Raw genomic sequence first — 24,647 nt, forward strand, 5'->3', positions numbered from 1 at the left:
ACTCGGATGAAAATCCGAAACCGGACAGCCTATAATCTGACTTAAATTCTGGAATTTCGAGCTCAATACCTCAAGGATTGAAGCTTAATCGAACAAGGGTTATTGAAAGGTCACTTGGTAATATGATTCAGCTGAAAAACTGATTTCATACCTTTTCCTTGATTATTTTCCAAATCACCCTTGTCATCTCATCTCCTGCACGACATATATAGATTTTAAGAAAAAACAAAAAAAAGTTGTCAGACAAGGACCTAAAAAGAAAATCGTATCATTTCACAGTAAAGCAACTTGGGCTCGCAAGTGAAAGCTTTCCTTGGGAAATTAAAAAAGATCCAAATATACTCCAAAAGCAAAGTTCAAAGGCATAGATATATATTTCCAAACAACTCATGAACACCATCAAAATATGCCAACGTTTCTGATTATTTCTGCAAATTCGAGCAACACAACCACAATACTTAAAACTACTATAATACATCTCAAACAACCTCAAATGACCCAAATAATCGAGTGAAATTGTTACCCAAACAGATGACAAATTGCACGAAGAATAGGACTAAAATTCACGACCTTGCTTTGCTCAAAACTCCCGATTACTATTGCAATCAAGGTCGACCGGACCTGAGCTACCTTCGTCGGTCCTCGGCGACGGCAAACGAACGGGCTGTGGCTTTGATTCGGCTGCGAAAAAGGAGGGCGACGGGAGAGGGTTTGGTGTGTGTGTGTGTCGCGACTTCTATTAGTTGTAAAGTGTGTGTTATGCGAGAAGTGTGTGGGGATAAGTTGGAATATTGGTTTTTTTAACAACAGTTTTTTAAACATTGTTGTTAAAGGATTTAGAGTGTTGCTATGAAAGCTATTTTTTTTAGTAATACGACAACGGTTTTTTTAAAACCGTTGTCTTATGCCCTAAGAATATAAACCGTTGTCGTAGCTACTAAAAAACCGTTGTATTTCACTGGCGTTAATAGACAACGGTTTTTAAAACCGTTGTCTTAGCTACATAAAAACGCGCTCATAGACAACGGTATTAATAACCGTTGTCGTAGCTACTAAAAAAATCCGCTAATAGACAGCGGTATAAAAACCATTGTTGTAACCCATAAAAGACAACGATTTTAATAAAAACCGTTGTCTTAGCTAAATAAAAAACCAGCACAAAGACAACGATTTTGAAAACCGTTGTCTTAGTAACCAAAAAGCACGCCCATAGACAACGTTTTGCTAAAACCGTTGTCGTTGACCCATAAAAGACAACGGTTTTTAAATAACTGTTGTCTTTGACAATAAAAAAATTCACAAAGATAACAGTTTTCGTTAGACCATTGTTAAAAGGAAAAAGACAACGGTTTCTGATAGTAATAACTGAATAGTATCAGGAAGAGTCCTATGTAAAGTATATCTTAATTCACACAAACGGCTGTACAGTTCAAAGACATCACGTCTACTGTCAACCAGTGAATTATTATGGTTTCACAAGGGAATATTCAAAGGGTAATACCTACCTATCCTATGCAAGATTCAACTGTTGAATTTATCACGAAAATCGTCGAATATCTTTCAATTTCAATTCATGTGGGGGATTGTTGGATTTAAAGCATTTTGGCCTTAGGGATCATGGGGCGATGCTACTAGACACTCTTACCATGATCCGATCGCCCCATGATCCGATGGGTGCAATCACACTTGAGTTCTGATATCTTCATAAAGGGATTGATGAAAAGAATGAAACTAATTAGAGTAATCCTGAATAAGGACAAATGTTGTCCTGAATCATATGAAGTTGTGAATTCATGGCTAACTGTATCTCTGAACTATTGAAGGTCACACAAGTATCAGATTATGTGTTTCTGTTGAGATAGTTAAATTCAAGAAGTTGGATTTGATAACTTTAGTTTGATGAAGATCAAACTAGTTGCTTATAAAGAAGTTTATAAGTAATTTTTATATTTGAAAGTTGTATAAGTTAGCATGGCTGCTAATTAAGTGATGAAAGCGCAACTCCCGAATTTAGTGAAAGAAGTTCCAAAATAGGCAGCTTTCAAAACAGAATTAATGAAAAATTTGATTTTCGTAATTTTCACTTTTCACCATAACAGAGAGACTTGTACCCTTGTCACATTGTCGATGATTGGTCGTCGATCGTGATTGTGATGAAGCCACAATTAATTAATTAGTGAATTTAAAATTTTCTTATTAAATAATAATTACTAGTATTTGACTACTAAGTCAAAATTGTCAAGGAATATTCTACACTGTCTAGATACTCGAGTTAATAATTAATTAATATCATATCGTGTAATATTTTAATAAAAAAATTGAAAAGATATAAGTAGAGACTTTGAAAAGAGATAAAACACTAGATTGTGTGGAATCCTAATAGAAATACGATTCAAGGTTTGAAATATAATAAATATTATTTATCATGAGTCGATAAATATACAATACAAGAAAAAAAATTCTCTCCCCTAACAAACATAATTTCTGCTGCCTTTTTCTTGGAGAACCGAGTCTCGACAGAGCCACCCTTCCATCGCGGGTGCATCGCTGCTGCCCAGTCGCCGCCACCGCAACCCCCCTTTTTCTGGCGATCTGTTCTCAACGCAGAATTTCTTTAAGATCTCTAGTGTGATCTATAAGAGGAGTGCAGACTTTGATCGTGGACCATATCAGAATATTGAAGAACGTAGGACAATCCAGTTGATTGTTCGAAAATATTTACATAAAGAACTATATCCGTTAATCTCGTACTAGTTTGGTGCAATTGTTTTTGAATACCAAGATAATTAAACTCAAAATATCTTATAGAAAAAAACTCTAAACACCTTATGGATAGATTTGAATCAAACGAAGTCCAATAAATATTTGATTGTCAAATTAAATTTCATTTTAAATTTTAAATTTCAGCTGCTTATTAAGTGCAAGAAAGCAATACATAAGGGTAAGATAATCTCACAAGTTGCAATAAATAAGAATTTATTTACATTTATTTTTAGACCATCAAGGTAAGTTATGAAATTCAACGAAAAACATGTCATGCTACCTAAAAGAAGAGTACAAGAACAATATGAATTTAATATTCTTTCACTAGTGCACCATGCAATTTCTTTAATCCAATGTCAATGCATGTCCATGTGGGTTTCTCTTTCATCCTTTCTCTAACTTTTCGGGCACTTCTCGAGGGCTGTGTGGCATCATTTTGTTGGCTTTTCTACCAGTTCTCTCCGTATTTTTGCATTTTTTTCAACACCACATGATATAAAAGTAATTCAATTAATAACTACAAAACTAGGATGCAAATACGCCAAATAAGCGCAAAACGACGTAAAAACTACAAAATGACAATACTTTTTATGCTTATCTAGCCTCCCACATTTTAGTTTTTGATCGTCTTCCAGCAAAATTCAGAAAAAGTATTCAAAGCTCAATTCAACACATGACACCATCAACCTCAAATCCACCAACCAAAACCCATGTAATGCCCGAGATTTAATTGTTGTAATCAGACGTTGATTAATTGACATAATTGAGGTTATAGAAACTCAAATGAAGAAGCAGGGCATCGTTACATATAAGCCAAGATGTTGGACCGAACATCTTGCGCCCTAGCGGTAGAAAAGAACCGCCCGAGCGCCAATGCACCATGAGTTTGGACAGAATGTTTGGCGCCCGAGCGGTAGAATATTACCGCCCGAGCGCCAGGAGATGTTCAGCCGAGTATCTCGACAGAAACTTCCGCGCCCGAGCGGTAAAGATTAACCGCCCGAGCGCCGAGCAAGCGCCCGGGCGGGAATTTATAACCGCCCGAGCGCCAACCAGAATTGAGGAAAAGCTAACACGTTGCTTGGACATGCAACGTGTGAATATATATATGTATACAAACCTTCAGAATTCAGTAGAAAAGGAGGAGAGAAATCGAGAAGCCTCCAGAAATTATTACGCCTTTATATTTCGATCCGTCCGTCTGATTTTGAATCCGACTTCGGTACTGTGTTCGTATCGACGCAGGCTTCAACTGGACATTGAGTATTGACAGGCTTTGAGTTCGAGACTTCGACAGAGTCAGAGTATCAGAAAGAAAGGTATAAATTAATGTTGAGTTGGGATTGCACAACTCGAGTGAGGTTTGACTCGAGTCTCCCTAAATCACATACTTAGTTTATTACATTGATATTTGTAATTGATGAGATTGATGTTTATAGTCTATTGATTTATAGCCACTGCATGCATTGACTACTGATTCGTTTAGTCATTGGCTGATTCGCCTAGTCACCGGCTGATTCGTCTGGTTATTGGTTGATTCGTCTAGTTATCGACTTATTCATCTAAACTTTGGCTGATTCGCTTAATTACTGGCTGATTCGTCTAGTTATTGGCTGATTCGCTTAATTCTTGACTGATTCGTCAATTCTGCGGCTGTTTCGCCCAGACACTGGATATATGAATTATATCGATGCCGTTTAGGGTTGATTCATTCCTATCGACTGAGATTCGATATAATTATCAATATCCAGACATTGGGATCCCTAGGTTAGAGTTGAGTCGAGTCTGAGACGACGCATTGTTTGAGTCGAGTCTGTGATGACTAGTTGATTTACAGTTTTATATCATTCATGTTTGTTGAGTTGCTACATGTTAATGATATATTATTTATGCGTTTATATATGTTTTTATATAATTATATGTTTACATTGTTTATACTGAGATTTATTCTCACCGGAGTTATCCGGCTGTTGTCTTGTTTTGTATGTGTGCATGACAACAGGTGGGGCTGGATCAGGGTCAAGAAGAGGATGAGAGAAGACAGTTAGCGTGGAGATCCGGACTTAGGAGTATATCTGTTATATCACCTGAGATGTAGTGAAGAAACAGTAGTTATTATGATTTATGATTGTACAGGACTTGTACTTAGATCTGAATAGTGATCTTGTAAATGAGATATGACTTATTTCATATGCTGCGTACTCTCGTATTTAAAAAAAAAAATTTAGATCCTGTTTATTTTAATTGATTAATTATTCCCAGAAAGTGATTAAGAACTGAATTAAGTTCGGGTCCCCACAACCCATCAAACTCGATTGAAAGAAAAGTGCTTCAGAAATTAAAGAATTTTACCTTCACAAGAACTTCAAGACTCAAGACGTTAACTAGGATGGATAAAAAAATGAAATGTGATTTTTGTGTCGGTCAAACATAATAATTCTCAATTGTGTTCAATTAAAAGTTGCTCTCAATTGTATCACTCATCTCTTTTTCACTCAATCTCTCATGAAACGTTCCATAGGATTGCCATTCATACTCTTCTCCACTTAATGTTTGACAATTTTGGCTTGGTTAAAAGGTCTTTATAATCATATAAATTTAGTTCATGGCTCACGGATACAATAAAAGTTAAGTGACTCAAAAATAAGAGAAGTACATAATTCTTCGATAAAGCGCATTCCATATCCAAATCTCTTCCTTTATTGAATTTCATTGTCTTTTCCATATTCTAACTTCCCATGAAATTTCTTATCTCCCTTCTGGATCAATACTTTTTTTTCAAAATTATGTACATATCACACTATTTTTCTTATTTTTTTCACAAACTCCATGGTCATTAGAGCTTTATCTTCAAACATTGGAGTTTTTCAGATTTATAAGCGCAAAAAAAAAATATTTCTCTCAAAATTAAGTAGGAATAGTGTATGAGTTGGTTAATTAGTGTAGTTAATGTGAAATTTCGAAGAAATTACGATTGTGGTTAATTTGTGCGCATTTGGCACATTCCACTCGATTTTCAAATTACTCTCAAAGAGGACTCTAGAGAAAAAATGATGTATTTGGTTAGCTCGAAAGGCTCAAATAGTCAAAAGATCGCCTAAATCATTCCTAAGCCATCGTCATCCGTATTTTCACCTTGAAGGGTAATTAGGCAAGTTCTACATTGTTTCATGTATCTCTCATAATTTCAGACAAGCTCACATCTCTCGTGTATGGTGTATACCTTTACTTCATTCACATTTGATTCAAATGCATTGACATAAGTGCATGTAATTTGTTTCAAAGTCTTGATACAAAACTATTAATTCCTCGTTTCTACGACTTGCAATTGTGGTATTTCCTTTAAATCCTAGACACATTTAAATCTTTCTTGTAATCCAAATCTTAGTCAACAATTCGGGGTTTCTTGCACTCATGTATTAAAAAAAATTCATGATGCAAGATGAAGGATACTGGAAATGCAAAGTGCTTTTTCGCCAAAAGACAGACACCCCCTCCCACACTTTAAAATTTACATTGTCCTTAGTGTAATGCAAAATAACTAAATAAGAGAAAAACATAAACACAAAACACTTCCCTGAAATGGTGGGGTGGTCCACTAAGCGATCAATTTGCACTAAGCAAAACAATATTTAAATAAGAGAAAATAAACTCGAAATACTAGATGGGACGAAAATGGGAAGAATGTTGCCCGGAAATCTTGAAATCTTCAACTCCAATCTTCCTCCAAGCCTCTTCTCTCTTACAAACCTTTGTGGCTGCTGAATAATGTGAATTTTTGTAAGGCCCGAGATTTTATTTCTGTTAAGCCGCGATTATTGATATTGATTTGAGATGATTATGACGGAATATTCCGAGACATAATTGTGAGATTTGAGCACTGTAATTATATATGAATTAATAGACAGAATTACAATTAATGAAGATTTTAGGGACTAAAGTGCAATTGATGAGATATTAATTGAAATGACGTGAGAAGACTTGGGTTAGATGTGGAGGACAGAAATTTGCGCGCACATGCGCGGAGAAAGGCGCGCATATGCGCAAGAAGCTTGATGCCGAGGCAGAAGACCTCGCGCCTATGCGCGAGATAAGGCGCGCATATGCGCGAGGTGGTAGATACCACAAGGGCTAGGACAGAAAGCTCGGCGCATATGCGCGGAGATAAGTCGCGCATAGCAAATAAGCCAAGCGTCGAGACCAGTAGGTCTCGCGCATATGCGCGAGACGTGCAGAACATGCAACGAGCCACTTGTACCATTTCATGCAATATATATATACAATCGTTCATTTTCTCAACAACCAGAAAAGGAGAAAGAATTGAAAATCTGAGGAATTCGTAAGCTTTTGATTTTAGATTTTGAATTATGAACGATCCGGCCGTCCGAATTTGAATCCGAGTACAGTACCGAGTTCCTAGCGACGACAGCTACAACAGGACGTAAGTTTTATTGAATTCTGATATCGTTTGAAATTATGATATTGGGGGAATTATGATTTGACTGATATATTGTGTTCTGGGTATACTGATCAGTATATAATTGAAGTCAGATCGAAAAACGGACTGATTATATAATTATTATGATTTTTAGAGTTGGTATGATCAAGATTATACAAATTTGCGATTGTTATCTGTGATTATTGAAGATTATGATTCGTATTAATATCGATTATGAGTTGTGGTATTATATCTTTGATGTTGAGATTGACGGGATTACCGAGACTGTATTGTTATGCCGTCGAAACATCAATAGATTGATTTTGATCAGATTCAGTATTGATTGAGATTGTATCATGATATCATTGATATGGATCAGATTATGTTTGATTTGAGTATTTATCAGAACAGGTCTTGAATTGAGTTATACATTGATACAGTGTATTCGATATTGTTATTGCCAGATTGATTTGACAGGCAGTGAGTTCGAGACTTCGACAGAGCCAGATCGATAGAATGAAACGAAAGGTATAAATGTTGATGCGGGATTGCACAACTCGAGTTAGATTTGACTTGAGTTTTCCAAAATCACATACTGAATGATTATTGCATTTGATATTTGCAATGCTTAATATTGATATGCTTAGTCTATTGGTCTATAGCAAAGCATGAGTTAGAGTTGGACAGATCCGCCTAGCCTTTGGCAGAACCGCCATGGCAGAACCGCCAAGTCACTGGACTTTTGGATATATATCGATAGACTGAGGAGAAGACCGACTCCTATTGCAGATCTTCAATATAGACAGCCAAAGTCTGGGACTAAGAACGTACCACCATCTAGCTGGGGTAAAGTAGATGGGAGAACGTTGCGTTCTTATTCAGATCGGGATCCCTAGATTAGGATGAGTCGAGTCAGAGTCTAAGAGTCACAGAGTGTGATTAAGAGTTTGTATTGATTCATGTTTCTGATTTTGATACATGTTATGAATATTTGTTTCATGCTGTTATATCTGTTTATATGAAATGCATGTATACATGATTTATACTGGGAATGTAATTCTCACCGGAGTTATCCGGCTGTTGTCTTGTTTGTATGTGTGCATGAAAACAGGTGGGACAGGATCAGAATCAGGAAAAAGATGAGAGATTTTAGTTAGCGTGGAGATCTGGGCCCAGAAGCAGAATAGGATTCAGCACTGAATATATAGTCGTTGAACCTAGTTGAGATAGAGACATGCAGTACATGATTGTACTTTGACTTTGACATGTATATCAGATAGATTACTGTTACGTTTCCGCATTTATAATTTAAAAAGGAAAAAAAAATTAGTCCCACTTTTCTTAATTGTTATATTTGACATTAATAATGATTAAGACATGAATTAGCGTCCGGGTTCCCACAATTTTTGTGCCCAAAGGTCTTTTGTGGAGCCTCCCTTGGTAAGCATCTCACGGAAGGCAAGAAATCATCCTCAAGAATTTTTTCCAAAATTAGTTTCGCTCGGACGGTAAGATTCTACCGCCCGAGCGTCGAGTCCTCTGTAACTTCGATCCCAATTTGCGGTACTAGCGCTCGAGCGGTAACAATCTACCGCCCGAGCGCCGAGTCTTCTGTAATCTTCACTTGGCACAGGCACCATTCCCGCTCAAGCGGTAAGATCCTATCGCTCGGCCGCCAACTCTTCTGTCAGCACTTCCGGAGATCCATCCTCGCGCTGGAGCGGTCTCGAGCGGTAAGATTTTACCGCTCGGGCGCTAGCTTTTCTGCCAATTTCTTGAAGCTTGCATATTTCGGTCCCAATTTCAGTTCTCCGGTCATTTCACCTGCAAATTCATCATGTACAAGTTAGACACGATCATATGTTTAAAGTAGGTACAAATTCTCCCAATTTGTGTCCCCACAATTTCGATCTAGAGTATGTTCGGTGAACAAGTTTTGATAGATATAGATAAAAAAAAACTAAAATCGCTAATTTTAAAACGAACAAAATGTATATGAAATGCACGCAGACACAATGCAAACACACACAAAACTAATGCAATAAAACACGTAAAAACAACACCTATCAATCCCCTCATACTGACCTTTTTCTTGCCCTCAAGCAAAATAGATCATAGAACACAACTATGACACAAAGTAAGACACCAAATAAACGTACTAAACCAACTAAATCGATGGAAAAACAGCAACTGGCGTCTCATGCCTCTGTAGGTTTTTGAACTACATCTCATTAGTCAAATCACAACACCCATTACCACCCCTTTTAAAGCACCACATGTTTTTATTTGGACAGAAATGTGTTCGTGTGTGTGTCGTGGGTTCTACTATCTCGTACTTCATATAGCTTTGTTCGTAAATCACGTGAGTCACCAAATCAACAATTCAACACAAGTTTTCACTCTCCTTAGTTCCGTTTCTATTTGTGACCAACCAATAAACACAATGTAGTAGAATTTCATGGTTGTACAACGATATTAAGGTGGGTAACGTCAACATGTGCTCAAATGGTCCAAAAAATTTGGGAGTACATCGATCATTTTCATTATGCACTTGCCAGAATTTTCATCCGACATTCATCAGCGCCTTAAATCTCCATATTTTCAACCTAGGGATAGGATTTCATCCCTTTTTGGCTCCCCCACACCTTGCATTCCCTTTTTTTCACTTTTTTTGGAATAGGTATTCTCATGTGTACTCCCTAGGCTCTGAATATAAGGCATGTTCATTTATTTGGCATAGGGATGAATTTTCAGGTTCTATGCACGATTGGGAAGAAGGTTATTCCAGGTTTATTTCAGTTTTCTACTCAAGTTCATGCTACTGGTCAGTCACTCATTTCAACAGACATTCATTCAAATTCTACTCGCATCTCATGTCTCTTTAGTTTCTCCCACCAATTTTTAAACTCGACTATCATTCACACAACTACCAAAACCCACAATATATGCATATAAAAATTCATAGTTCATGATGAATGGGTATTAAAATACAAGTGACAAGACTGCGAAACATGTAATTCATCAAGCCCAAAATCATCATCGGCTAACAACGTATTTGCTTCTCCATCAATTAACAACACATGCAATGCACAACCCAGCCAACCCCCTCATACTAAGCGTGTGCAATGTCCCCATTACACAAAAGACTGAAACATATAAACGACACGCAGATGCCTAACACAGAAACAAATGCAATGTAAATGACATAATGAAACAATGATGATAACTAAAAAAACATAATGCAGCCGAAAATAACAACGAAAAGAAATGGAAACAGTGAACTCTCCTGATCAATGCCCGTCCTCGTCATGTTCCGACAGTGGTACTCTAGTGCATCCCCCTGCTGTTTACTTTTTCTTTTTTTTATTAATAAATAAAAACAATCAAGATCTAATTTAAAAACGCAACTAAATAAAAAATTAGTGGGAAGGGAAAGAAATTAATTTTCAATTTATAGTCTAGAGCTAGATTGTAAGTCTCTCTCAGCTTTGATTGTTGTGGAATCGAGTGACTCCAATTTGTGGCTCCACTGTGCCACCTAAATATTGCTTCAGTCTTTGAGCATTGACTGTGAATGACTCATTTTTCCCATCTCTCATAGTTATGGCTCCCTATGGGAATACCTTGGCAATCATGTAGGGGCCAGTCCACCTTGATTTTAGTTTTCCAGGAAACAGGCGCAACTTGGGGTTGTACAGCAGCACCACTTCACCTTCTTTGAATTCTCTCTGCGTGATGCACTTGTCAGGTGCTAGCTTTGTATGCACTAATTACACGTACTTCAGGTGTGGAGGCAATGGTTTGAGCTCACGTGTTGACGGTTCCTCAATGCTTAACTTCTGAGGGGTCAAGTCTCTTCGAACCCCCGAATCATCCAATTTCATCCTTATTGGCTTCTTCCATGGATAGTTGACATTATAGTATGCCACTCTTTCAGATTTTTCTTCATCAAGTTCATTCTCCTTCAATTCAGTCGTGAGACTGGCTTCCGATGGGTCCTTCATAGCATCCTGCACAAAATGACACACAAATGGATCTAAAGAATCAACTATAAAACAATCATTAGTGTGCAGTGTGTGCTTAATAGAGTTAAAAACATTAAAATTGATTTTCTCCTCTCCCACTCTCAATCTCAACTTCCCTTCTTGTACATCAATCACGGCCTTGTCAGTTGCAAGGAACGATCTTCCTAAAATCAAAGGCATCTCCCTATCATCTTCCATATAAAGCACCACAAAATCTGTTGGAAAGATAAACTTTCCCACTTTCACTAATACATCATCTATGACTCCTCATGGATATTTGACAGATCTGTGTGCTAACTGCAAAGACATCCTTGTTATCTTAGGCTCTCCCAATCCAAGTTTCCTACGTACAGACAAAGACATAAGGTTAACACTCACTACAAGAAAAAACCAAAATAACAATGCACATACGACAATGGTTTTTGCTAAAACTGTTGTCGTATGCTTTTTAACAACGGTTTTTGTGAAAACCATTGTCGTATGTGCGTTTTTTAAGAAAAAGACAACGGTTTTTGCTGAAACCATCGCTAAAATTAGCGACGGTTTCAGCAAATCCGTCGCTAATTTAAAAATAGCGACGATTTTGCATAAAACCGTTACTAAATGTAGCGACAGTTTTAAATAAAACCGTCGCATGTTTTAAATTAGCGACAAAACCGTCGCTAATTAAAATTTGAGACGATTTTGCAATTACCGTTGCTATTAGCGACAATTTAAGCAAAAATCGTCGCAAATTATCTATAAGTATCCGCACTTTCGGCTCATTTTCCTCCACACCACTTCACAACACTTAAAATTTTTCTCTCTTACACAATTTTAGTTTCGATTTAGGGTATTCGCTTTAATTTTTAGTAAATTTTTAAGTGTTAGTTAAGTTCATTAATATTGTTAACATAGTCAAATTGTAATTTTTTTTTATTTGTTAAATTATTAAAAGTAATTTTTTTTATTCTACTGAAAATATTAGCGACGGAAATCATGAAAAAACCGTCACTAAATCCGTCGCTATTTTTTTTCCGAAGGTTTTTTTCCCTTGCGACTGTTGAAAAACTGTAGCAAATTGTAGCTACAACAACGGTGAAAAACTATTGTCTTTGAGTGAACCCTTTAACCACAGGGATTTTAACAACGGTTTTTCAGGGCATATGACAACGGTTTTTCACCGTTGTCGTATGTCTTTTTTCTTGTAGTGACTTGCACCAAGATCACACAAAGTTTTATGAAAAACAATATCACCAATCACGCAAGGAATAGAAAAACTCCCTGGATCTTTTAGTTTTGGTGGGATCTTGTTTTGCACCATTTCAGAGTAGTTTGCAGTTAAGTTTACCGTCATATGGTCTTTGAACTTCCTCTTATTTGCTAAGATGTCCTTAAAAAAATTTAGCATAACTATGCGTTTGCATCAAAGCATCAACAAAAAGAATATTAATGTGCAATTTCTTAAATACTTCAAGGAACTTACAGAATTGCACATCAATTTTAGCTTTTTTCAATGCTGCTGGAAAAGGCGGAGGAATAAAGATTTTAGATTGTGTAGTGGGTGCAGGTGTAGAGTTAGAAGACTTACCCTTGGATGTTTCGACTAGTTCCTCTTGTGAGTGGCTTTATGCGCCATCCTCTGACTCTAAATTTTTCCCACTCCTTAACTCAATGGCATTCACTTGCTCTTTAGGATTAGTCTCGGGTTGCTTGGCAAGGTGCCCGGATCTCTGCGTGAAATTATCTTGACCAGCTGTCCTATCTGAGTTTTCAAGCTTTTGAGAGCTGCATCTTGATTTTGTAGTCTAGTTTCCGTTGCAGACATAAATTGAGTCATCATCTACTCTAAATTAGATTTCTCCTCTCGAGGCTCAGATCTATACATCGGTCGCTCCCCATATTGTTGGACTCCTTGTGGGCGGCCCTGATTGTTTTGACTACCCCATGAGAAATTTGGGTGATGTCTCCATCCAGGATTGTACGTATTCGAATATGGATCATTCATAGGACGGTTTTGAGTCCCCACATGGTTCACTGGTGCCTCATTTGCACATAATTAGTATTTCTTGTCTGGAAATCCTTTGTGAAGTGCTCACCTCCACAACCATCACAGAAGATCTCTTGCACTCTCATGGCCGTACAACCAACATTCATATTATCTATTTTCCTACTCAAAGCCTCTAATTGAGCAGCAACCGCAGAAAAATCACTTACCTGGTGAACTCATGTACTCCTTCTCTGATTGTTCTTCTCAGATTGAGGATGATAACTGTTGGCAGCCATCTCCTATAACAATTCATATCCTTCTTCAGCGGTTTTTCTCAACAAATTCCCATAGGCAGCATCATAGTACGATTGGCAGTGAGCAAGTCATAATAAAAAGTTTGAATTACTAACCCAAGAGGCAGTTCGTGATGTGGGCATCTCCGCAGTAAATCTTTGTAGCGCTCTCATGCCTCATATAAGGAATCTGGCTCGAATTGGGCGAAGGTAGTTATATATGCCCGCAACTTCATGGTCTTAGAGGGAATGAAGTATTTGATGAGAAATTTTCTTGCCATGTCCTCCCAAGCAGTGATGGAACCTACAGGCAAGCAGTTTAACCTTGCTTTAGCTTTTTCATGTAAAGAGAAAGGAAACAAACACAATCTAACAGCATCATCAGAAACTCAATTGAATTTAAAAGTATCGCAAATCTCAAGAAAGTCTGCGATGTGAGTATTTGGGACATTTGGCGCAGTTCCCCCAAATTGGACAGTATTCTGAATCATCTGAATAATTTCCGGCTTGATCTCAAACTGGTTTGCCCTAATGGTTGGTCGCACTATGCTTGGTTGTGCGTACTCCAGCATGGGTATACGCCTTGGCTCCTCGACCTGTAGGTCTTCATGATGCTCTTCTTCACGCTCGTACCTGTTCATCATGTCTTTAAGCCCCTGTTGTTATCTTCGCCTGCGAAGGGTTCTTTCAATCTCAGGATCGAATACCTCAAGTTTAGATTCAAAAGACTTTTGCATGCACCAAAAGAGATATAAGCAAAGAAATTGAAGGTGTCAAACAAACCAAAATAAAGAATGCTAAAGTAAATAATTAAAAATAAAATTGTGGATTAACAGTCCCCGGCAACGACGCAAAAAACTTGATCGAGCAAAACTTGCACTGTAAAATCCTTAGTAAAAATTTATAAAATTCAAGCTCGAAATAATCGCAAGTGCACGATGTCAAGTAATAATATAGTGTACGAGAGTACGAGTATCGTTCCTCTAGAGACTATATTTCACAGTTGTTATTCTCAGTTATTAAAATCTTTAGCAACGATAATTTGGATGATTGTTTACTACTATAATGATTAAATAAAAACTCAATGAAATGGTTCAAGGATTAAATGATGAAGTAAATAAGCTAAAATGATCGATTAAAGTTCAATGAGAAATGAATTTGTTGGGAATCTCGGTTCACCTATCCCTCGCTAATCTACTTAATTTGTTCGACAAATGATATATTCTTTCGACGAGATTTCCTATCCAATTGAACACGTCATCTCGAGCTATGCCAAACTATTCGACTCAATGAAGTAATTAAATCACTTTAATTATTTATCAAAGGTGAATTGCATGTCGTTCTATGAAATCTCCTAGCTTTCGACCTACTGCACTAAGACTATCAACGTGTAGCCGACTTCATATTTCTATGTAAATTGTAAATCCACGGATTATGCAACTCGTTCCTATCACGGGCTATTCTCTCGAAATCACTCGCAATATGATATCTTTATTAAAGTTAGCTACGCTTCAACAGCGCAATAAAAATAATAGCACAAAAAAAAAATGAATCAAAAGTCGATAGATGAATCAACTAAACTCGATTTCGGGGTAGGATCCCCTTAAATCCCAACAAATAATGAAAATTAACTATTTGAATTCATGATCAAACTAAGCAAAACAATATTTAAATAAGAGAAAATAAACTTGAAATACTAGACGCGATGAAAATGCGAAGAATGTTGCCCCGAAATCATGAAATCTTCAACTCCAAGCTTCCTCCAAGCCTTTTCTCTCTTCCAAACCTTGGTGGCTACTGAATAATGTGAATTTTTGTGCCCTAAGGTCTTTTGTACAGCCTCCCTTGGTAAGCATCTCACAAAAAGCAAGAAATCATCCTCAAGAATTTTTTCCAAAATTAGTTCCGCTAGGGCGGTAAGATTCTACCGCCCGAGCGCCGAGTCTTTTGTAATCTTCACTTGGCACATGCACCACTCGCGCTTGAGCGGTAGGAGCGACCGGTAAGATCCTACAGCTCAGGCGCCAACTCTTCTGTCAGCACTTCCAGAGATCCATCCTCGCGCTTGAGCGGTAAGATTATACCGCTCGGGCGTCAGCTTTTCTGCCAATTTCTTGTGGCTTGCATATTTCTGTCCCGATTTCAGTTCTCCGATCATTTCACCTGCAAATTCATCACGTACAAGTTAGACACGATCATATGCATATGTTAATTCTAAAACGAAAAAAATATATATGAAATGCATGCACACACAATGCAAACACACACAAAATTAATGTAATAAAACACGTAAAAACAACACCTATCATTCACTAATCTTTTTGGTTCAATACAACTTTAAACACAAAATCATATAATTAAATAAGCAAAATCATTCAATGTAAACTAATATGTGCTAATCAATATGTAAGGTTTGATGAAAAGAAAATTACAAACATCGAGTAATATATAAATAGAACTAATGTGAAAGATAAACCGACCCTTGCACAAACATTAATATTGAGTTAAAATCTGGAAAAAAAGTTTTGGAAAAATATACATCAACACCACACACAAAAATCAAACAACTATCAAATCCTGAAAACCAAACTTTCGAAATAAATCAATGGGTTTAGGGTGCAACCTTCTAAAAGGAATTTTTTTTATCATATTTGCCTTACAATAAATTGGCCCAAGAAAACAGATAATCTTGAAAAAATAAGCTCAAGCGACCTCGAATATGTTAAAATAATTTGTAATTTCTAGAGTCACTTTCTTGAATATTTACTAGTACTTTGAAAGCCATCTAGGAAGTTTAAATAGCTAGTTAATGTGTGGAGTAAATAAGTCTTGAAAAATGTGAGACTGGGTCTATAAATTGCTTATGTAATCTTCATATTTTTTAATCCAAAAATATAATCAAGTGTATTGCATCACTTGAATTGCTACTTCAAAATTTTATTCCGCTGTGCTCCTTCAAATTTGGTATCAGAGCTTTTGAAAGTAAGCCTTGTTAGTATTTCTTTTGCCGTAATAAGTGGCAACAATTTTTCAGAAGTTACCTATTTCTTCAAACTACTTGTTTCTGCTCACGTAAGCAAATTCCAACAATTTGCTTGCAATTGGTTGCCTCCTTACACGGGTCCCACAAAGAAGAAATTACTAAGTCCACTTTGTTTTCATTTGTTACACTAGCAATACATATTGCAATGGCTGGAAATTTGTAGATCACAATGTTTAAATAATCTTCAACAGAGGTACCCATATTTGAAGGAGAGCATTATGATTATTGGAGCACCGAAATGATGGATTTCTTAATCTCCGAATATTTATGGGATATCATTGAAAATGATTATCCAGAACCACCTACCGAAGATGGTGCAGATTGGAGTCAAGATCAACAAAATAAATACAAACAAGATCAGAAGAAAGATGCTACTGCACTTCGGTATTTAAAGCAAGGGGTTAGTAAATCTATCTACCCTAGAATATTCAACAAAAGAAAAACAAAGGAAGCATGGGAAGTCTTGCAACAAGAATTTCATGGAAATGATAAAGTTGTGTCTATCAAGCTTCAATCTCTATGGAGAGATTTAGATAATCTCTTGATGAAGGAAAGAGAAAATATCATAAGTTTTTTCTCCAGAGTTGCAGAAATTGTGAATAATATTCAAAGCCTTGGAGATAATATTCAAGACAAACGAGTGGTCGAGAAAATCTTGCGAAGTTTACCACCAAAGTTCGATCATTGTGTTGCAGCAATCGAAGAATCGAAAGATCTTTCCAACTTGTCTATGTTTGAATTAATGAGCTCTCTTCAAGCACATGAAGGAAGAATTAATCGGTCATCAAAACAACCTTTGGAGCAGGCATTTCAATCCAAAGTCGGATTTTCTGATAAGAAACCAAGTAATTTTGGAACTTCAAAGAATTCATGGCAGAATAAAAATCCAAGTGGCAAAGGAAAGTGGGAGAGAAATGATCGAGGAAAAGATGAACAAAGAAGTGAGGTGCGAAAAAATTATCATGATGGTCCTTATTGCATCATATGTAAGAAGGATAATCACAATTCGAAAGATTGTCGTTTCAAGTGTACAAGATGCCGGATTCGTAATCATTCTCAAAGATATTGTTGACATCAAAAGAAACAAGGAAAAGAGCATGCCAACATTTCAAAGGAAGAAAAAGAAGATCTCATGTTCTACACTTGCATGAGCGCTGAAACTGAAGATCAAAATGTTTGGTATATTGACAGTGGTTGTAGTAACCACATGACGAGTAAGCTTGACAGCTTTGTGGAACTTGACAGAAATTTTTCTTCTGAGGTATAGCTTGGAGATGGCAAGATACAAAAGGTGGAAGGGAAACGCACCATCGAGGTTTACTCCAAGCAAGGTAACAAAAAACACATCTCAGATGTTCTTTATGTGCCAAATCTAGCTCAGAATCTGCTAAGTGTTGGTCAACTTATTCAAAAGGGTTATTTGGTTCATTTTGGTGACGATGCATGCATGATTATTGATAAGAAACAAAATTTGACTGTTGCTAAGATTGACATGGCTAGCAACAAAGTTTTTCGTCTCATCATGCCTTTTGATAAGAGTTTTGCACTTAAGCATGAAACATGTCATGATTCTTATTTGTGGCATTTGAGATATGGACACTTGAGTTATAAGGGACTACATTTGCTAAAGTCAAAAAATATGGTTGTTGGAATTCCGAGTGTTGAGAAAGACAATAAAATCTATGAAGGGTGTATATATGGGAAATTGCACAGGTTTCCATTTCCCAAATCTGCATGGTGTGCAAAAGCTCCATTAGAATTGGTACAGCCGATATTTTTGGTCCTACTCGGACTAGTTCAGTAAGCAACAAGAGGTATTTCTTATTGTTTGTCGATGATTTTACTCGGATGATGTGGATATATTTCTTGTGTGAAAAATCAGAGGCATTCTCAATTTTCCTTCAGTTTAAGGCTCTTGTTGAACGTAAGAGTGGTTATTTAATAAAGACTCTAAGGACAGATCGTGGTGGAGAATTTATATACAATGCATTCATGAATCACTGTAAGGAGAATGGAATTCAAAGGCAGCTCACAGTGAAATACACTCCACAGCAGAACGGCGTCGCAGAAAGGAAAAATCGAACAATTGCTGAAATGGACTCGAAGCATGCTTGAACAAAAAGGTTTGCCAAAAAAATTCTGGGCAGAAGCTGTTAATACAGCAGTGTATATTCTTAATCGTTCACCTACGAAGGCGGTTTTGAATAAAACACCAATTGAGGCATGGAGTAAGAGAAAACCACAAGTCGATCACTTGAAAATTTTTGGGTGCATTTCTTATGCATTAAATTCAGTCCCCTAGCAAAGATAAGTTTGATAAGAAAGGTGAAAAAATGATTTTCATTGGTTATAGTGATGAATCAAAAGGTTATCGATTGTGGAATCCAATAAAGAATTAGCTTGTTGTGTCAAGAGATGTTGTGTTTGATGAGATGGCTGCATGGCAATGGAATGAAGATGTTTGTCAAAGTCCACCAATTCACGATTTCGTAGAACCACCATTTTTTCACAATCGTTAGTCACATCCAAGCACTTCTCAGCAAAGTCCAAAACCTACTACGGTGGAGTTAGATTCTGAAATCTCGGATCCAGATTCTCCAGTAAGGAAGGTACGATCCTTGTAGAAAATTTATGCTTCTTGCAATCTTGCGTTATTCTCTAGTGAACCGCAGTTCTATGATGAAGGAAAACATAATGATGTTTGGATTCAAGCAATGAAAGAAGATATTGCAGTTATTGAGAAAAATAGAACGTGGGATTTAGTGGATTTGCCTAAAGGAAAAGATGTGATTGGTTTAAAGTGGATTTACAAGACCAAATATGGTGAAGATGGGTCAATAAGAAAGCACAAGGCTCGTCTCGTAGCCAAGGGTTATGCTCAACAGCCTGGAGTGGATTTCAATGAAACTTTTGCTCCTGTGGTTCGAATGGAGACAATAAGATCAGCTCTTGCAATTGCAGCTCAATTAGAGCTCAATGTGTTTCAGTTAGATGTTAAATCAGCTTTTTTGAATGGAGAACTTGAAGAGGAAGTTTATGTTATCCAGCCACAGGGTTTCATGATTGAAGGAAAAGAAGATAAGGTTTACAGACTACGAAAGGTCTTGTATGGTTTGAAGCAAGCCCCTAGAGATTGGAATTGCAAAATTGATGGGTATTTTCTCAAGAATGGTTTTGAAAGAAGTAAGAATGAACCAGCTCTATATGTGAAAAAGGATGGGAATGATTTCATGGTGGTATGTTGATGATTTGATTTACTTTGGAAATAATACGATTTTTTTGAAGGAGTTCAAGGAGAAAATGATGGCATATTTCGAAATGACTGATCTTGGAATGATGAAGTATTTCCTTGGTATTCAAATAAGACAAGTTAATGGAGAAATTTTTCTTTCACAAGAAAAGTACGTAGAGGATTTGCTCAAAAAATTCCGCATGGCAAATTGCAAACATGTTAGCACTCCAATGACTCCGAGTGAGAAGTTGCAGCTCAATGACGGGTCTGGAAAAGTGGATCCAAAAATCTATCGAAGTTTGGTTGGATCACTTATTTATGTTATTCATACGAGACCTGATATTTCATTTGCAGTTGGTATTGTTTCAAGATTTGTGCATGATCCTTCCAAAGTTCATTTCACTGTAGCTAAAAGAATCCTGAGGTATTTGCAAGGAACAAAGAAGCTGGGATTGCATTATGTCAAAGATCAAGACAACAAATTGGTTGGGTTTACTGAGACCGACTGGGCAGGATGTCAAGATGACAGGAAGAGCACTTCTGGATACATATTCTGTCTTGGCTCAAAAGTGATTGCTTGGAGCTCAAAGAAGCAAAAGACAGTTGCTCTATCTTCAGCTGAAGCTGAATATATTGCAACAACAGAAGCAGCATGTGAAGCAACTTGGTTAAGGAGAATTCTTGGTGACTTGCAGCAAGTTGAAAGTCAGCCAACAAAAATTTATTGTGATAACATGTGCAGCTGTGGCAATGACAAAGAATCCAGTGTTTCATGCTCGTTCAAAGCATATTGAACTTCGACATCACTTTGTTCGAGAATTGGTAAGCAAAGAGCATATTCAAATGGAGTTCATTAACACAGATGATCAAGTTGCAGATTTCCTAACCAAAGCAGTTACCGTGGAGAAATTCGAGAAGTTCAAGCAGCAATTGAAAATTACAAATTAAGGGGAGTGTTAAAATAATTTGTAATTTCTAGAGTCATTTTCTTGAATATTTACTAGTACTTTGAAAGCCATCTAGGAAGTTTAAATAGCTAGTTAATGTGTGGAGTAAATAAGTCTTGAAAAATGTGAGACTAGGTCTATAAATTACTTATGTAATCTTCATATTTTTTAATCCAAAAATATAATCAAGTGTATTGCATCACTTGAATTGCTACTTCAAAATTTTATTCCGCTGTGCTCCTTCAGAATATACAAAATGAAGCTTAAATATACACATAAATAAGCTTAAATCACAAAAATAAAAACACATTACTGCCAAGAATGCGTTCCTCGTCGACCAAAATCGCCAATAAATAAGCTTGCCGGTGGAGGACAATCACCCGAAACTATTGGTGGAGATTCTAAAACAATTTATGGTAATAAAAAATTTCAGGATAGTTTTATATATAAATACAGTAGAATATATACATTTTTTTCTTTTTATATTTGTTTTGCAAATTAACAATATATCAAACATGCACTCAAACAAATAGAAATTACTACATATTTTAAATTTCCTCAAGATTTTGCGTGTGCATGCAGCCATTGCACTGATATACAGTCATTGCTAATTTACAAATAGTGGAATAGAGAACTCATCTTCGTCTCTAAAACCCATTTCAGCTTTGCAATTAAGATTTGATAATACGTAGAATTGTATTTATATATATATACATGGAGAGAGAGAGTGAGACCGGGGCTGTTAGAGTATGTGTGTTTGCTTCCTCACTTGGCTGGGCTGTAATTAAAGCAGCGGGTTCCTTTAATCTGCATCTGATTACGTTTGTGCTAAAGATTCCAGGTTGGTTTTCTTTACTCTGCCTTTTTCTATACAATTCAAGTTTAAAAGCAAACCCTGAGTGTGGGATCGGAGAAGGAGAAGCAATTTATATTGGGAAATTGAAAAAAAAAAATCGAGAGAGGGCAAGAATTTCATGGCATCCAAGAGAAAGATGGAAATCACTGTTGTGGATGAGAATGAAAGGGTTTTATTCTCTACTTTCCAGAATGTTGCTAACCATCTTTGCCAATTATATGCACAGGCTTCTGCTAACCAAAAGCAGGCTTTTGAGGCTGGACAGCACTATTCCTATGTAAGAGATTGACCCTTTTCACGGAATTTATGTTTGTTAATATTCTGATTGAATTTTTCAGAATTTCAGTTTTGATTCTATGTGAACAGGTGAGAAAATAATTGATTTTGCTGATTGTTTTGATGTGGCGTGAGATTTTGGTTTCCCCCCATCATTTTTCTTGATTTGTTTCTAATCATGATTTTTTTTCCTGAGCTTGATTGATTTTTATTGTGATCTGAGATTCTTGAAGGGTTTTTTATATTGAGACTCCTAGTTTTTGCTTTTCTCGGTTTTTTTTGTTGGTTGTTGGATTGTAGAAATGGGTACATGCATGCCACTTATTTGAAAATTTTGAAGTTCCTTTTATGGTTTTTATGTAAGGCTTCATTTTCTGTATTTGCATGCTTCACATCCAATTCGAGATAATGTTTTTTCAATGCATGTCTGAATTTGTGAGTGATCATATGATTTTTTATAGGAAATTGAATTGGTCATTGATGTTTTAGTCATGTTTCAGCTATTGATTGAAGCTGACATTACATTTATGTGTAGATATTTTATCTTATCAGAGTTTGTTTTTTGACAACCACGTAGAATTTATACCAGTATCTTGTTTTAGCTAAGAAGTTTGTGCTATTAAAACCATGTGATCCGGGTAAACTGGAAAAGGCGGTTGTTATTTCTTAGTCTAACTTACCTTATGGGCTCGATGACGGTTATGAAATCTCTGTTTTTGGCGGCTTTTTATTTTGTCGCCTGTATTAAGTTTGGATTTTAAATGATTTGCATTTACTTAAACGTTTTAAAAAACCAATCAAGACAGCAGAACTTATCAAGAAGCTAAAGTGAATATTTTGCGAAGATGACTAACTACAAGTGTCACTTTCCGAACACGACAAGCTACGGCTTTTTCAAAACGTTAATATGCGGTTCAAAGAAAGTGAAATTATAAATTTAAAAGCAGTAGTGTTGCACCAATCACGAAAAGTAGTTCAAATTTTCTGTTGGAGGTTGTGACCAGATATTTCTGTATACTCTCTTGTACAATTTCTGTTAAGATCAAACAATTCCAGAGGTGAGTCTTTCATCCATCTTAAGATTGTTTGTTCACCGGAGATACCTATGTACTTTCTTGCATAATTCCATCGAGATTGAATGATTTTGAAGGTATCCTCTATCTATGATCGAAATACCGTTTTGCCGTTGAAGAAAAATGGTTAAACATGGATATTGTACTGGTGCAGATCCTACAGTAAGGATCATAGATAATTGAGATTCCTGTAATCTAGAGCGTCGGAATTCCTCAGTTTGAAAGTGTTTTGATTTATGTTTGTTGATTCCCTGAGGCATAAGATTGAAACATAAAGATATATCTACAAATTGATGAAAATCTTTTGTAGTGATTACTGAGTTCAAGCCTTTGCATCAGGCCTAGTACATTGACTTGTTGATCTTTCGCTCTTCTTCATCGGAAAAATTCTTAATAGCGTCGGGGATTGGCATAATATCATAGAACTTGGCCATGAGTATGTGAATGTTTTTGAAAAATTCTTTAAATGGTTGCCTAATATTATCTTCATATCATTTCTAAGGTGAAAATGCATGAATGGATTGCAGCAAAGCTGGAAGAAGGGAAACTGTTAACCCTGCCTGATATTCTTGGCTATTTGCAGGTTCTTCTAAAATCTTTTGTTTACTTTTATTTTGTCCGATGTCCTCTTTATCAGTTTCTATGCTTGATTTGAATAATTCTTCAAGACATCGACGAAGTTAAATTGTAACATGCATTTCAAACCTAGAGACCTTTAGGTGGTTCTAACTTCCTTTCTGTCAATCAAACCAACTTTATCAAAATATACTTATTATTGTTATTTTCGGATATATGATTATATATGCATGTATCAGATCATTATTTAATAATGACATATAGTCTGTGAAATAGCTTTTTTTCTCAAACTTGTGATAAATGGTTCGTAATTTTCAAGTATGTATAATCTCAAAATACATTTCAGCTCCTTGTTGGATGTAACAATATGTAGCCGAGTTCTTTATGCAGTAAATACAGCTTCATGAAAAAAAAAAGTTATTGTCGGAATCACTACTGTGGTAACGGAAAAACTTGTCGGAATCACTTCTTATTGTCTTAAAGTCAGCGTTTTTCTGAAAGTTTGCTACTCATATGAATTTTGGTAATCATGTTCATAGTTGCATAGCCATGTTAGTTATATTCCACAAACTTTTTGTTTCCTTACATATTAGATCTCTGATTCTAAATGTCGATACCAAATTAACGGAAAGGATAAGATGAGTGTACCAACCATGAGGCATACAGAACAATGGGGTTGTGGAACTGATCAGAATTGTGCAAGCGCATCGCATGGAGAGCTTACCACTCCATTTTCCTCTGCTCAGCAAAGCATAAGTTCTCAAGATATGCCTGTGGAAATGAATTCTGATGTTACTATGGACTAAACTCCTCTAAATCTTGCATGGTTTCGTCGAAGAACAGAGTAATGTTCATGAATTATGTGATCCTAGACTGACAATCATGTGCCTTGACTGAACTACTATTCTTGGATGAGTACCATTTTAAGGACACATTTGACAAGACATGAAGTTTATCATTTATGGAAAAGCTACTCTTACCTTATGAATTTTCTTGCTATTTACGTTCCCAGTTTATCACTCATTTACACAATCAGAAACAACACAACAATCTGTGGCTGAAATTGAATTTGAAAATTTGAATGTCAATAAATATTTTGGGACCCAACTTTTAAAAATCAGTCACAAATTTACAATATATTATCAAACACGTCTTT

The 24,647-nt window shown here is 36.3% G+C and overlaps 1 protein-coding gene, 1 long non-coding RNA gene and 1 other non-coding gene across 5 annotated transcripts in view; all 3 read left to right on the forward strand.

The window, feature by feature from the left end:
• LOC142530054 (uncharacterized) overlaps positions 1 to 24,462 on the forward strand; it is a 76,892-nt gene extending 52,430 nt beyond the window's left edge. The window contains exon 5 of the long non-coding RNA XR_012816021.1: positions 24,335 to 24,462. This is a non-coding gene — a long non-coding RNA (uncharacterized LOC142530054). The remainder of the gene's footprint in view (positions 1 to 24,334) is intronic.
• On the forward strand, positions 13,615 to 13,720 carry LOC142530260 (small nucleolar RNA R71). Its single transcript, XR_012816100.1, has one exon. It is a non-coding gene; the product is annotated as a small nucleolar RNA R71 (small nucleolar RNA).
• On the forward strand, positions 21,268 to 24,342 carry LOC142530053 (uncharacterized). 3 transcript variants are annotated; one of them, XR_012816019.1, is made up of 3 exons: positions 21,268 to 21,551; positions 21,793 to 21,843; positions 23,418 to 24,069. XR_012816019.1 is itself a non-coding variant. In XM_075635806.1 (3 exons), the coding sequence occupies exons 1-3, from the start codon at positions 21,685 to 21,687 to the stop codon at positions 24,295 to 24,297; spliced, it is 453 nt and encodes a 150-aa protein (XP_075491921.1). In that variant the 5' UTR covers positions 21,588 to 21,684; the 3' UTR covers positions 24,298 to 24,342. The 3 variants fall into 3 exon arrangements, 2 of the variants coding, with proteins under 2 accessions (XP_075491921.1, XP_075491922.1); XM_075635806.1 differs by lacking the exon at positions 21,268 to 21,551 and adding an exon at positions 24,085 to 24,342 and having other exon boundaries at positions 21,588 to 21,843; positions 23,418 to 23,498; XM_075635807.1 differs by lacking the exon at positions 21,268 to 21,551 and adding an exon at positions 24,124 to 24,342 and having other exon boundaries at positions 21,620 to 21,843; positions 23,418 to 23,498.
• Positions 24,463 to 24,647: the final 185 nt, after the last annotated feature.

The sequence above is a fragment of the Primulina tabacum genome, chromosome 16 (assembly GCF_025594145.1).
Source record: "Primulina tabacum isolate GXHZ01 chromosome 16, ASM2559414v2, whole genome shotgun sequence".
Lineage (NCBI taxonomy): Eukaryota > Viridiplantae > Streptophyta > Magnoliopsida > Lamiales > Gesneriaceae > Primulina > Primulina tabacum.

Excerpts from the sequence above, each read along its gene's own strand:
- LOC142530053 (XM_075635806.1), top strand. The coding sequence starts at position 21,685 with ATGGCATCCAAGAGAAAGATGGAAATCACTGTTGTGGATGAGAATGAA. Across the intron at positions 21,844-23,417 it reads CTGGACAGCACTATTCCTAT|GTGAAAATGCATGAATGGAT; the intron begins GTAAGAGATTGA and ends ATCATTTCTAAG. Across the intron at positions 23,499-24,084 it reads ATATTCTTGGCTATTTGCAG|ATCTCTGATTCTAAATGTCG; the intron begins GTTCTTCTAAAA and ends CTTACATATTAG.